Raw genomic sequence first — 14,165 nt, 5'->3', positions numbered from 1 at the left:
ACATGTCTCTCGATTTATTTATTAGGATTAATCAAAGTCGAACTAATTCGAACCTTAAGATTTAAATCGTTTAAGTTCATTTTAGAAAATCCAAATTTTAAAAATATGGAATTCATTTTAAATTATTTTAGTACATGCTCTTCTAAAATGAATACTATATTGAATCTGTAAGTTGTGCTGGTGCACTACGGCGTTAGCAATTAATTTTGCATATATCACTACCTTTTTATTAAATGATTTATAAATACAATAAGGCGAATAACTATTTTTCATATTGTTTGAGCTTGAGTTATAGTCGCTAAACTCGCAAATAAAGATACTTGCTTGTATCGTAATAATCGTTAGTCACAAAGAGCGATATCTCCTGCATCATCTTCATCTCTCTACTGAATAATCTTCCTTCACCTGGTTTTGGGCATCTGCATTTTTGCTATGATTTCACACTACCTCTAGCGCCGTCTTCATGTAAATTTCTCAAACTAAGAATGCCCAAATTCCATAAATTAATACACCCCAAGTTTTAGCTAGAAAATATGTATTCCGCACCGTTGGGAACTTCTAAGCCATTGATTCATTTTCCCACGGTATTCCCCAGTCAAAGAACTCGAAAGAATTTGTATTTTTCCCTGAAACCCGCCAAAAGAGTGCAGCTTAATTGCCACCCACGTGTTTTTATACCGAAAGCTAGTTCCAATTCGACCTCGTCGGCGAATTCGGGTGCTGGAGATGAGGATTTTGTAGCCAGGGTTTTGAGGGAAAACCCCAGCCAAATTGAACCCAAGTATTTGATTGGGGATAAATTGTACACGTTGAAAGAGAAGGAGAGCCTGAGTAAAAAGGGTTTCAATGAGAGAGTTCAGGGGATTATGAATAGGTTGAATTTGAAGGCATTGGTGGGTGGAAGTGTTAAGGAGAGTGGCGGTGATGTGAAGCCGGAGACGGAGGTGTATTTGAAGGATTTGTTAAGGGAGTACAAAGGGAAGCTCTTTGTACCGGAGCAGGTTTTTGTGGGCAATATATCTGAAGAAGACGAGTTCGATAAGAATGTGAAGGAGTTGCCCAAAATGAGCTATGATGATTTTAGGAAGTATATGAATAGTGATAAGGTGAAGTTGGTGAGTTTTAAGGAGGATGGCGGGGTTCTATATGGTGACGCTCTTTACAGGGATTTCGTTGTTGATTTGAAAGAAATTCCTGGAGAAACAAGCTTGCACCGAACTAAATGGTGTGTAGTGAGTATATCAAAGTTTGTTGCTGCTTTGTGTTTGATCATGTGCTTGAATTCACGAGTTGTGGTTGCAGGGCTATGAGACTGGATGAAGAACAAGTGCAAGATCTTCTGGAGACATATGATGGACCACGGAAAGAAGTAGAGAAGCAAACACTGGTATCAACATTTATCATTTATTTAAAAGCTTTTCCAGGATTCATACACTCATGTTAAACGGTAGACACATATCCTTTCTATTCCCCATGCTCTGAAAAATGAGAAACACAAGTGAACATTAACATGTCTAGAATGGCCACTTAATATCTCCAGTACAATCTTGAGATGCTACAAACACTTGCATAGTGCCATTATAATAACTTAAAGACAATATAGTATAAATAATCGTAGTGTAAAATGTGAAACCTCTTTAGTTGTATAGTTTAATTATTTCCTCACAGGACTACATTTTGTATGGCATAAGACCACATACTTTCCCTAATTAGTAACAGTGTTGGTCGTGTAAGATCATGATGACAGCAAGAAACATAAGCAAGCTATCATGGTTTAATCATCTAGGTCGATAATATAGTTTCTTGATGACAGAATCCATTTGATTTTTCCACTTGTAGTTATTGCCAAGCACTATGGAATTCAGAAGCTAGTACTAATAGAATTGCATTGCTTAGATTGATTGCCTAGGCCAAAATTATTTAGAAGTGTAGTTTGTCAGTATGCTGGATTATATAAATGAATGGGGCATGTGAGTTGTCTTACACCTCTTTTTTCACTTTCTCGAGGCCTGGGTTGGAAAGCTGCCAGAATATCCTCATCCTATAGCTTCAAAGATTTCCAGCAGGGTGATGGTTGAACTTGGGATGCTGACTGCTGCAATGGCTGCAGCTGCAGTTGTAGTCGGGGGATTTTTGGCTTCTGCAGTATTTGCTGCTACCACCTTTGTCTTTGGTGTAGCTGCATATGTCATATGGCCTCTGACCAAGCCATTTCTCAAGCTATTTTTAGGTCTTACATTTGGGGTTCTAGAAAGAATCTGGGATAATCTTGCTGAATATCTTGGAGATGGAGCAGTTACATCAAAACTATATGAGCTCTACACTTTTGGTGGGGTTTCTGCCAGTATTGAGATGCTAAAGCCAATCATGTTGGTCTTTGTGACAATGGTGCTTCTTGTTCGTTTCACCCTATCTAGAAGACCTAAGAATTTCAGAAAATGGGTGGGCTTCACTTCCATCATTTTCTTTTGATAGCTTTGCTGTTAGCAGTTCGTTACAATTGCTACTTCTACTTCATGCAGGATATATGGCAAGGCATTGAATTCTCTCAGTCAAAGCCACAAGCCCGTGTTGATGTTAGTTAATATACTTGTATTTGCTTTCTAGTTTTAGTAAACCATTATATTTGTTTCCATAGCATGCTGAGAATAACATGTCTGCAGGGTTCCACCGGAGTCATGTTTAATGATGTGGCAGGCATTGAGGAAGCAGTGGAAGAGCTCCAGGAGGTATCATTTTTCAGAATAATTATATAATAGCTATTGGAATTTTGCAACTCTTCACCCCACATAAATTCTAAGAGGCAAACCTGAATCGATGCATTTTAAATAATTTATCCTCTTAAGCTAATTATTCTTTCACTAATTTATTTGCACATAGAAATACTTTTAGCTAAGATAGTGTTTGATATGCAATTTCTTTGACCTCAAATTTTCAAATGAGATGTGAAATATGATTGTTGATATGTAGTGATCACAGAACTTTGAACCTTTCTGATCCCTCTTTTTTTTTTGGCTGCAAATCAGTTGGTTAGATACCTAAAGAATCCTGAGCTATTTGATAAAATGGGAATAAAACCTCCTCATGGAGTACTACTTGAGGGCCCTCCTGGATGTGGCAAGGTCAGTTGTCTCTCTCTCTTTTTTTTTAGAAACATGAATTACAAATATCATACAATGAGTTATACAGTTAAATGGCTCATTACCAGACACTAGTTGCAAAAGCCATAGCTGGTGAAGCCGGTGTTCCATTTTATCAAATGGCTGGATCGGAATTTGTTGAAGTACTAGTTGGTGTTGGTTCTGCTCGTATCAGGGACTTATTTAAGAGAGCAAAGGTAACTGTTCATTTGTATCATTTGTGCGAGGTTTATGTCAGTACTAAATTATTATTGGCCATACCAACATTTTTTTCTGAAAAGCTATGCTGTATTCATTCCATACAAAAAATTTGTCTCTGTTTTCAGTATAAAATAAGATTCAGCTTGTGAATTACTTGGCATCCTGTCCTCAATTATGATATATTGCTCCAGTTAGGTTGCCATTTTCATAATCATCTCAGAGATCTCAGGTTTAGCATTCTTATAAGTTAGGCTAGCTAGTTTGGCATATCATATTTCACTTTTCGGTGCTTTTGCCGTGCACCTTATTGGTGTCATCTACATGGCTGAAGTTAATTGGTTTAATTTGGAAAATAAAACACAACAGGAAATTTCCACTGAACATTCCAATAATATTATTCTCAGTTTTCCTTGAAGATAATGACAGGGGAACTATTGAGTCAATAGGATGAGTAAGTAACTAGTCCATCCTTATTGCTCAAAAATGGCATCTATAGAGACTAAAGTTTCAGTGAGTCGTCTAGCAGATTTTAGGTTGTAAAGGTGGTTATTCGGTATACTCCTTTATTGATTATATATGCTCTTTTGCAGGTCAATAAACCATCGGTCATTTTTATTGACGAAATTGATGCACTGGCCACAAGGTATGGCTATTCAATTTATTTTTTCTTTCTTGGCACCAAGTTTAAATTAGCAACTTGCTTGTCCTAGATTTATATCCACAATTGCCATATACTTCCTACAAGCAACTTCTGGTTGCCAGAATAAACTCAGGATTTCATGTACTTGGAGTTGTACTTGATCTGGGCCTCTAGTGTAAGATATGCATGCTGTAATGCTGATCATACCTGATCTATTGCGTCGTGCCCCCTTCAAACAATTTGTATTATGATAGTTTCTCTGTTCTTGCTTTGTACTACTAATGTTTTCTTGTTGAATTTTGTTGATAATAGGCGACAGGGAGCATTCCAAGAATCATCAGATGACATGTACAATGCATTTACTCAAGAAAGGGAGACTACATTGAACCAGCTCTTGATAGAACTAGATGGATTTGATACAGGCAAAGGTGTTATATTTTTGGGTGCCACCAACAGGATGGATTTGCTAGATCCTGCCCTTCTTCGTCCTGGTCGCTTTGATCGTAAGGTGTGTTTTCCTTGAACAGAGTATTGAGTCATCAAAGCTTGATTACTTTCTTCGCGATGCATGGACAGGCTTTTGTAACTGTTTTGGTTGATTCTAGATAAGAATCCGTCCTCCAAATGCAAAAGGGAGATTGGAAATTCTAAAAGTTCATGCACGGAAAGTGAAACTATCAAATACTGTCGATTTGTCGACCTATGCAAACAACCTACCAGGTGAGCAATTGACTGTTGATTTTTTTTTCTGTATTAAACTGAAGGTGATTTTTTCATACAGTGCTATTCTCTAATCTTCATTGCCGTAATCATTGTAACCAGGGTGGTCAGGTGCAAAGTTGGCACAACTTCTCCAAGAGGCTGCTCTTGTGGCAGTGAGGAAAAGTCATACTGCTATTCTTCAGTCAGATATGGATGATGCAGTTGACCGTCTCACGGTGGGTCCTAAGCGTGTCGGGATAGACCTAGGTCATCAAGGACAATGTCGACGAGCTACTGTAGAAGTAGGGACTGCTTTGACTTCGCATCTGCTAAGGCGTTGTGAGAATGCAAAAGTTGAGCGTTGTGATCGTGTATCAATTGATCCTCGTGGACAGGTTTTGCCTCTTTATCCGTTGATTTTCTACGAATGTTGGAGTTTACACAATATTGTAGCACAATCAACGTGTTTATGCTAATGGTTCTTTTTCTCACCTTTTCACTGATGATATTGAGATGTCTCTTGCAGACACTGTCCCAAGTTGTATTTCACCGTCTTGATGATGAGTCATACATATTTGAGCGCTATCCTCAGTTATTACACCGCCTTCAGGTCTGCCATTTCAGTTTCGACGATATTTCACTATTCTCTCCTAGTTTTACAGTATGTAGTTGAGATTATAAAGGTGTTGAGATTTTCTATTTAAAGGTATTACTAGGAGGGAGAGCTGCTGAAGAAGTAATTTTTGGACGAGACACTTCTAAAGCATCAGTCAGTTATCTGGCTGATGCATCTTGGCTCGCTCGTAAGATAATCTCAATGTATGTGTTATCCACTGTGTTTCCTATGGTTCTCTGCTCCCTGCATCGTTACTAATTGTGTTTCTTGCAGATGGAATTTGGAGAACCCAATGACAGTGCATGGCGAACCGCCTCCATGGAGAAAGAGAAGTAAATTTGTTGGTCCAAGAATCGACTTTGAGGGTTCTCTGTACGACGATTATGATCTGATCGAGCCTCCTGTCAACTTTAAAATGGATGACGACATTGCAAGGAGGACGGAGAAGCTAATGCATGATATGTATGGAAAGACTGTTTCATTGCTTAAGAAGCACAATGCTGCTTTACTCAAAACGGTTAAGGTACGTGGTTTAGTCAAGATTATTGGTCTAGTAGAGCTGTTGATTTGAAGAGCTCCAGTGGTTATACAGAAAGATTTGTTTCATGTTGCAGGTCCTTGTTGATCAGAGAGAGCTTACAGGGGAAGAGATTGATTTTATTATTGAGAACTATCCTCCGCAGACGCCTACGAGCCTCGTTTTGGAAGAAAGGGAACCAGGGAGCCTTCCATTGTTCCAACAGGATGTGGGTGAGACTGAAGAGTTGGAGTACACCATGCTGAATTCATGACATTTTGATAGATGCTCATATAATGCCGAAATTTTTGTTCATTAGTTAGATAGTTGGGATGAGTATGTTGTACCCAAGTTGAGATTTAATTTCATTGTAATTTTAACATGATATTCAAAACATTGTAGTCATATATCACAACCACATATTGATACGGATTTGAAGGTGTTAAATTTCAACAAATTGATGCTTCCTAACATATTTTTGTAAATATGGAGAAAAAATATCATTATCAACTAATAACTTGCTAGCAAAAATACATCATGAAAAAAAAATAAACCGGTCCGGTTCAGCATAGTTTAAAAGCAGTTAGTTTGTTACGAAAATACCCCTGAATTGACGTCGTATTTGCATAGGCTCTGCTCTCTCTGCTCATTCGTTCATGGTTTCTCAACACACCCTTGTCGAAAAATGAAAATGGATTCGGTTGTAAAACCGTCAATATATTCCCTCTCTCCTAACCCCTCTCTCTCACTCTTTCCAAACACACCCATACTCGGAAACAGGGAGAAGATAGAACCCCACCTAAACAGGAAATTACATGCAAAACCACATTTTTTTTCTGTAAAATACTTAGGGTTTTAACATATTGGGTTGTCTGTGTTCTTTTACCCCTTTCATGAATTGCAATCCATGTTACTGCAATTTCATGGTGGATGAATGGATTTTGAGGTTTCTGCGGCCGATTGTTTGGTAGCCCTATTAGCAACTGTTTTCTGTGGTATTCCGGAGGGTCAAGTTAGGACTGAGCTGTTCCAATTTGCGCGGAAATTGGTGGTGTGGAAATGGCTGTGCAGGTGAATGAAGGTGCGACTGAAAATGGTGGTGTGGAGAGACAGTCGGGGGAGTCGATGATGGAGCAACTGATGCCTGAGATCACTTCGCATGCCCTGAGTTACTTGGATTATCGGAGCCTCTGTTGTCTCTCCATGACAAATTCGCACATGCGCAATGCTGCCAATGATGACTATGCCTGGAAGGCGCTTTACCGTAAGGTTGGTTGGATTTCACTTCTCAAGATTTTTTTTCTGAATTTTAAGTGGTGTTTCATTTGTTTTTCGATTTGTGAATGGCTCCTTGTTGTTTAAGTTGATGTGATTGCTTTGCTGAGATGTGTGGGAAACCTGGTTTAATTGTTGGAAATGGAACTGGAAGTAAAAGGAACAAGAAATCAGAATTCAAGATTTGACTGTTAATTGATGTTATAGGAGCTTAATATGTTTTAAAGAAACAGGCTCTGGTAGGTTATTGGCTGATTAGGAAGTGAATAATGTATTAGTAGAAATCGAATTGGTTTTGGATCATGATGCTTCTGTATATCTCTGCATTTTGCTGTCTTCTTGAGATCAAATGGCCCTTAGTAATGATAGATGCCCCAACTATGTTATTTAATTAAATTTTTATGTCTATTTATTTAAAACTCTGAGGATAATATTTTACATGGAAAAGTAATTTTGTGAAATGTCTGGGATGTATAACTTTGTCGTCTTGGGCAAATGCAATTAGCAAGAAGTTGGTTAGTCTTAATCTGCTTCCCCTGTATGTGAGTGCGTGATCTGTGTATATCCTCACTTCTCGAGTTGCATTTGTACAGTTTATATATGCTACTACATTATTGTAGTCTTGAAGTTCTTATGGACACAAAGGTTTTCTAATGCAAGAAGTGTTATCTTAATTCTTACATGGTGATAATAAGGCTTGCCATATTGAAGCTATAGGGTAATTAAATTCATTTAATTGTTAAGAGGGTATTTGTACTAAGATATCATATTAGCTTATGTTGCTTCTCCTGGTGGAGACAGGAGGTTTTTTTTCATGTTTCCTGAATCCTGCCATATCCAATAAATGGATAAAGGGGGGTATATGTCCCTTTCCGAAAACAATTCTATAATTTAGTACGCCATTTTGTCACCATTTAAAAGAGAAAAGCAAGCCTACAGTTGTATTGCATGTTTTAGCTAAGAGAGTGGAGTTGCCAATTTAATATCGTGAAAGAAGAAATCATACTGTGATCGGCAATCGACTGTTGAATCATTATTGAATCAGGAAATTCATTGGTTGACTTCAAAATTATGTGCTACTTGTTTATAACTGTGTTGTGGTTTATAGTTGCTAGCAATCAGTGATGACGTGTTTATTGTGCTAATTATGCTTCTTTTGATTTTCTAATAGGATTTCACTTCGGAACAAGACAGTGTAACCCCACCTAATGGGTGGAAAGCATATTATGCTGCTACAAGAGCTGTTGTTACGACAAATGCTGAATTTTTTAGGAGGGTCAGGGAAAGAATGGTTCAAGGTATGCGTCAATTTTGGCTTCATGCTGATTAAGTGAAGTGTTTCCGCCCAAATTGGGACTCATTTAGTGGGTATGCTGCTATCTTCAAAGTTCTTTACTTTATGCTAACTAAGTAGAGTATTTTTTATATCCAACACGAGTGAGGCTTTTCAATTTCCTTTGTGACCATGTATGCATGATTCACTTTGTCAGATTCTGCAATAAAAAAAACACATGCCAAAGTCTTAATCAGAACATGATATCTTTGGGTCCCTGAACCTTGATGTGTTTTTTCTCTAATTAAGCTTGATTTGTGAAATCATGTGTGCTTCTTATACCGACTTTTGTTTCATCACCATCTCATTAACATGATATTTGCATTTCATTATGCCCTAGCATGGTTAAACCTTTTATACACCTATGCAGACAGTAGCTTATAACATGTTGGTTGACTCTGTTTCTAGTTACAATGCAGTGATGGGGAGCAGGCAGATATTACTTGGCAGGGAGGATGTGGCTGCTTTCCGGATACAAGATGTGAGGGTTCGTGTATTGTCAAATGTGGCTTGGCTGACGATGAAAGTGTATCTTGAGAACGTACCTGGTCTGTTCAATATGACGAATATATATGAATTGCGCGATGGAAGATGGAACATGGTGCACTACCACTCCTCGGATTTAGTGTGGATTGGAGGAGGTGGGCATGGCCATGGGCAACAACCTGTGCATGTGTAGAGGAAGTAGAATTAATTCATCATAGTTGAAAGAAAGATGTATTAGGGGGATTTTATGAGCTACTAGTATTTTTTTCTTCCCCTCTCTTTGAATTCTCGGCTGATTTTATGACAAAATGCATGCACAGAGCAACTTTTCTTCTTCCTTGCTTCATTTTTGTCAAGTCAAATTTATTTAGGTAATGGGATCACAGCTCAAGAAATTATTTATCTGGAAACATAGATTAAAAACTGGTCATATCATTTATATTCATTTTTAAAAAATGAATACTCTCTTTGTCTCATTAATAATGTCTCAAAAAAATAAGTACTGAAGTATATAAATTAATTAAAGGACATTTAAATAGTAGTACTATGATTTTGAGGGCAAATGGGTGTAAATTTAAACCCTACAATTGGGTGTCCTGCTCCCGAGCACACCTTATAATTGCCGTCGCCACGTCTCTTTGATTTCCCAATTTATGATGAACAGCAACTGAATTGCTCTCTGCGTCTGCGCATAAATTCCATAGATTTTTTGCAAAAAGTCTGACAGATTACTCGAAATAGGCTACCCCCAACACTAACAAAGAAAGAGGGAGGAAGAATGGACGAAGAAACACGTAACAAAATCGAGGAGACGGTTTTGGAAATCCTCAAAAATTCAAACATGGACGAAACCACCGAATTCAAAATCCGCAAATCCGCCTCCGAGAAGCTAGGAATGGACCTCTCCGACCCTACCCGGAAGAAGCTCGTCAGGGGGATCGTGGAGACGTACCTTACCGAACAACAGGCTAAAGCGGAGGAAGAAGCCGAAGAGGAAGAGGAGGAAGACGGCGGCAGAAAGCCAGGCGAAAAGGAGTACGATGACGAGGGCGGCCTCATTGTTTGCCGCGTGAGTTTCCATTTCATTTGCACATTTGTTGACAGATTTTGTTGCTCTATTGCATTTGCAGAGCTCTTTTTGTGCCCTTCAATTTTGGTAATAGGGTTTATTTGATAATTCATTGTAATTGGAGATTTATGATGGAATGTATGTCATTCCTTCCATCCTTTTGATTATTACAGTATTCAATAATGCTCTCCTGCAAACTACTTCATGTTTTGTGGCAAAAATACATATTCTGAAATTGAGTATTGTGTTCAGCCATTTTTGAATTCAAACGGTACCATCTTTTATTAAAAGGAGTCTGTTTGCAGGCGATTCTTAAGATATCCTCTTACATTCTAGCACATTATGTTCTGATATCATGTTTCTTGTTTGTGTAGTTATCTGACAAGAGAAGAGTGACACTCTCTGAATTTAGAGGGAAGACTCTGGTTTCCATGAGGGAGTATTACAAGAAAGATGGCAAAGAACTTCCAACAGCCAAAGGTAAACACTGCTCTACTGCTGTAAGGCTTCGTATATACAGATATATGTATGTCCTCTGTTTGTATGCCAAGCATAATTTTCGTAAGAATTCCTTGTTCAACGCTAGTTGCCTCGGTTGTGTTTTGACAATATTTGGACTTGAGCTAGCATGTTCAGTTGGATGGGAAAGATCCAAATATGCTTCTGTGAAGTAAACCCTAAACCCTTGCAAATATAGTTGCTATGTAATATAGTCTGCATATGTAAGTTATGGAGGGGAGTGGAGTGAAGCTAATACAAGCTTAGAGGAAAATATAGTGAGCATGGACTTGGTATATAATGAAAAGCCCTTTTGAAACATGGGTTGATGATGATGCGCAGCCTAATCAGTTTTTTGTCTATTTTCCATCTGTTTTCATTTCCTTAGTCCGCCTGGAGACTAAAATCAAACACATAATTGGTTGGAAAGCTTAATTGTTGACATTGCCATGAGACGGAGATTTTGAATGCAATATGGATCAAGCTTTTATATTACAAATTTAGCTACTCTAAACTGGAGGTTAAAACCAAACACATGATTAGGCCTTTTGGAACTAGTACTGCTTCTTGTTGATTTCTGAAATGAACATTGTCGGAGTTATTTACTTTGGCAAAGTATGTGTGCAGGAATAAGCTTGACAGCCGAGCAGTGGGCCTCCTTCTATAAGAATGTACCTGGTATAGAGAAGGCCATCAAGAAGATGGAATCGAGATGAACTACTTGTGTCTCGTCCAATGTAAGAGACCCTGTTTTGATCTCCAGCTTCAGGTGCTACTGCTAGCTATCAGTGCATATGATATGTCATTTTGCTCTCTAGAGACTCTTTTAAGCTATTATGTATCATTCCTCCTAACATTGTTTTGTTACAACAAGAATCGAGTCAGTTTGCTGAGACAATAGATGGAGTTTATCATCTTCCACTTGTTTCAAACTACATTTTGATCCTGGAAATATCTGCCTATGCTACTCAACGAAGTCTTCTTGAACTTATCTCTGGTCCAAGTTTTGTACACAGTAACATCATTAGGACTTTGGAGCATCAAAGCAAAGATGAGGTTTTGAGGTTAAAATGAAGAAAAAACCACCCCAAATTACTAAAAAAGAAAGAAGAGTAAACTATAAAAAATAAAAAATAAAAAGTATCTCTTGCATTGTTTGGGCCTAATATAATATTGGAGCCCAAACATGTTCGGTTAATAAGTTACATTTTTTGTCTTTTTAATTTTCATGTTTGTTTAACTGTATTCGAGTTATTTTAAAATGGTTAGAAAAAGATGAAAAAAATATCAAAATGCACACAAACTAGCATGCAATGACCAATTAATCACCAATCAATAACAATTAAAAAAAAATCTTAAAACTAAGGGAATATAAAAATTTGATCAGATCTGAAAAATTGTTGTTACAAAGCTATTTTTCCACATGTTTAAAATATTTACTATAAATTGTTTAGCTTTTTTTCATAGACAATTTATAAAATCAAACAATACCATTCCTGTATTGATATATCCTTTTCAAACTTAAGACGTAGCCTTTAAAGCACTTTGATAAATCACATTCAAATTTCGCAATTACTATTTTCTAATAACAAGTTAATTAAAGTCCTCCACGGAAACTATTAATACCTATAACAACAACATTTTCCTGCTCCGTTGGCCTAATTTTATCTTTTTCACCCTATTTTATTTTTTCCTCCTTATTTTAATTTTTTTAAAACAAAGAACTTGTTGACCTACTATGTTTAATTTAATATAGTACTCCACAAAACTAAATCTTTTGAAATTGTCTTAATAGATTAGCACCAATAATTTGGTCACATTGTTAGGTGTCCTTGTGCATCATAGCTTTCCTTGTCACAAAAGTTGATCAATTCACAAGATTGGTGAAGTGATCAAACCTTATTACAACAATATATCATTCTTATTACAACAATAATCTTTTCATTGATTTGATTTTATTAGAAATGGGCCACTCACCCCTTAAAAAGCCTCATAAGGGGAGGGTTATCCACACTTATATAGATTAGATTGGATCATCACCAAGTCGATGTGGGACAGAATTTAGAGAATTTAACACGCCCCCTCACGTGTGGGCCGGAAAGGACATCGGTCTTCCATCACGTGGGTAGGCAATGCTAGAGATAAGAGAACCATCATCGGAGTGGGCCGGAAAGGACATCGGTCTTCCACTCGTGAGGTAGATAAGAGATAAAGAGAAAACCATCATCGACTTGGGCCCGCTCTGATACCATATTAGAAATGGGCCACTCACCCCTTAAAAGGCCTCATAAGGAGGAGGGTTATCCACACTTATATAGATTAGATTGGATCATCACCAAGTCGATGTGGGACAGAATTTAGAGAATTTAACAGATTTTATATGGAAAAACACATTAGTTTGAATATCTAGTCAAACTTCAAAGTATACAACAATGTCAATTTATCTTACATGGAGTATATGGCATGTCCAAAGTCACCAATCAATTTTAAATTTCCACATCGTATAAATATTAAATTTCAACTCCAAATTTTTGCACAAATAAAGAGGGTTGAATTTACTCCATATCAATATATTGAAATAGTTTAGGGATTGAGTTCGATTTATATTAAGACAAAAATGATTTAAATACTCGTACCAATTACTATGTATGCTAGTATTATTTTATTTTTAATAAAGAGTAATAATGATCTAGAAAAGGTAAAGCGAACCACCATTAATATTCTCAACCGAAAGAAAGCGTCCCGTGAAGGAAAAGGTAAAGAAAATTCAAAATTGTTAATTGCTTGAATTTGCCGTCCACCTAATCTTGATAATCAATTTTATTTGGTGTTTTTCCAAACTCTATATTGTACAAGTAGCTTTCTACGACTTGTCGCACTCGTTACATACTACCACCTCAAATATAAGTATATAATACCAGTGACACATCTAGATAGAGTAACGACTCGATTGATTCACCATCAACTTACAACTCCATTAAATTTAATATTTAGAGCTATCGTCGACTTTACTATTTTCAATCTTTTAAATTTGGATAATTCCATTTTGTGTCTGCTATTCATCGCCGATGGCAATCACTGCTCTTCCCAATCCTTTGAATTTTGATCATTCCATTTGCATCTACTATTCATTGCCAACGACAATCACCACGTTCCCTATGTGTTTCGACGTCAACACCAACCTCTACTATTATTATTCCCATGAGTTTTGTTTGATAAACGTAATTAAATAGAAATCAAAGAAATTTCATTTCAAATTGCCTGAATTAGCGGAATATAAAAATAATATTACACATCAATCACTAAATTAAAGTCTTTTGCCCCGTCAATCACGAATAAATCAAACAAACTTGGTTCTCGAAGAAATATAATATTACTCCTGTAATTCACTTGTAATCATCTATCGACCCGTGTACCATCATATGTAACGGTCCCATTAGATGTAAATATGAGTGATATTTTTGTAAGATCATCTTACGAATATAATTAGGATTATTATTCAAATATAATTAAACATTAATACTTTTATAAAATATATTTGCCGACAACTTTTTCGTTGTTTCCCCTACCGACAACTCCTCCACTATGCTGATTTTGTGTCATTACATTGGCACCTTAACAAGTGATTCAAAACTCACATAAATTATATACCTCACATTACATAGTCATAGTTTATCAATTTTTTAAC

General features: G+C 36.9%; 2 protein-coding genes and 1 pseudogene across 3 annotated transcripts; all 3 read left to right on the top strand.

Annotated features, from left to right (window-relative positions):
* The first annotated feature begins 341 nt into the window (after positions 1-341).
* Positions 342-6,248, top strand: FTSHI1 (FtsH extracellular protease family). Its single transcript, XM_048115544.2, has 15 exons — positions 342-1,225; positions 1,303-1,387; positions 2,008-2,442; positions 2,523-2,576; positions 2,664-2,729; positions 3,027-3,122; positions 3,209-3,337; positions 3,932-3,984; positions 4,294-4,489; positions 4,587-4,701; positions 4,804-5,078; positions 5,210-5,293; positions 5,390-5,502; positions 5,573-5,822; positions 5,914-6,248. The coding sequence occupies exons 1-15, from the start codon at positions 534-536 to the stop codon at positions 6,088-6,090; spliced, it is 2,820 nt and encodes a 939-aa protein (XP_047971501.2). The 5' UTR covers positions 342-533; the 3' UTR covers positions 6,091-6,248.
* A 199-nt stretch (positions 6,249-6,447) lies between these two features.
* LOC125215545 (F-box protein SKIP8-like) lies at positions 6,448-9,244 on the top strand (annotated as a pseudogene). Its single transcript, XR_016136697.1, has 3 exons — positions 6,448-7,085; positions 8,263-8,459; positions 8,833-9,244. The product of XR_016136697.1 is annotated as an F-box protein SKIP8-like (transcript).
* Positions 9,245-9,502: 258 nt separating this feature from the next.
* On the top strand, positions 9,503-11,391 carry LOC125211873 (RNA polymerase II transcriptional coactivator KELP-like). Its single transcript, XM_048111822.2, has 3 exons — positions 9,503-9,979; positions 10,354-10,459; positions 11,105-11,391. The coding sequence occupies exons 1-3, from the start codon at positions 9,689-9,691 to the stop codon at positions 11,191-11,193; spliced, it is 486 nt and encodes a 161-aa protein (XP_047967779.1). The 5' UTR covers positions 9,503-9,688; the 3' UTR covers positions 11,194-11,391.
* The last annotated feature ends 2,774 nt before the right edge of the window (positions 11,392-14,165 follow it).

Source organism: Salvia hispanica, chromosome 3 (genome assembly GCF_029641045.1).
Source record: "Salvia hispanica isolate PSC_SH4W2 chromosome 3, Shi_PSC_v1, whole genome shotgun sequence".
NCBI lineage: Eukaryota > Viridiplantae > Streptophyta > Magnoliopsida > Lamiales > Lamiaceae > Salvia > Salvia hispanica.
The sequence above is the reverse complement of the archived record's forward strand: the minus strand, read 5'-3'. Positions and strand labels throughout refer to the sequence as shown.

Coding starts and splice junctions, on each gene's coding strand:
- FTSHI1 (XM_048115544.2), top strand. CDS start 534: ATGTATTCCGCACCGTTGGGAACTTCTAAGCCATTGATTCATTTTCCC. Junction 1,226..1,302: donor AGCTTGCACCGAACTAAATG/GTGTGTAGTGAG, acceptor TTGTGGTTGCAG/GGCTATGAGACTGGATGAAG. Junction 2,730..3,026: donor CAGTGGAAGAGCTCCAGGAG/GTATCATTTTTC, acceptor GCTGCAAATCAG/TTGGTTAGATACCTAAAGAA.
- LOC125211873 (XM_048111822.2), top strand. CDS start 9,689: ATGGACGAAGAAACACGTAACAAAATCGAGGAGACGGTTTTGGAAATC. Junction 9,980..10,353: donor GCGGCCTCATTGTTTGCCGC/GTGAGTTTCCAT, acceptor TTGTTTGTGTAG/TTATCTGACAAGAGAAGAGT. Junction 10,460..11,104: donor AGAACTTCCAACAGCCAAAG/GTAAACACTGCT, acceptor GTATGTGTGCAG/GAATAAGCTTGACAGCCGAG.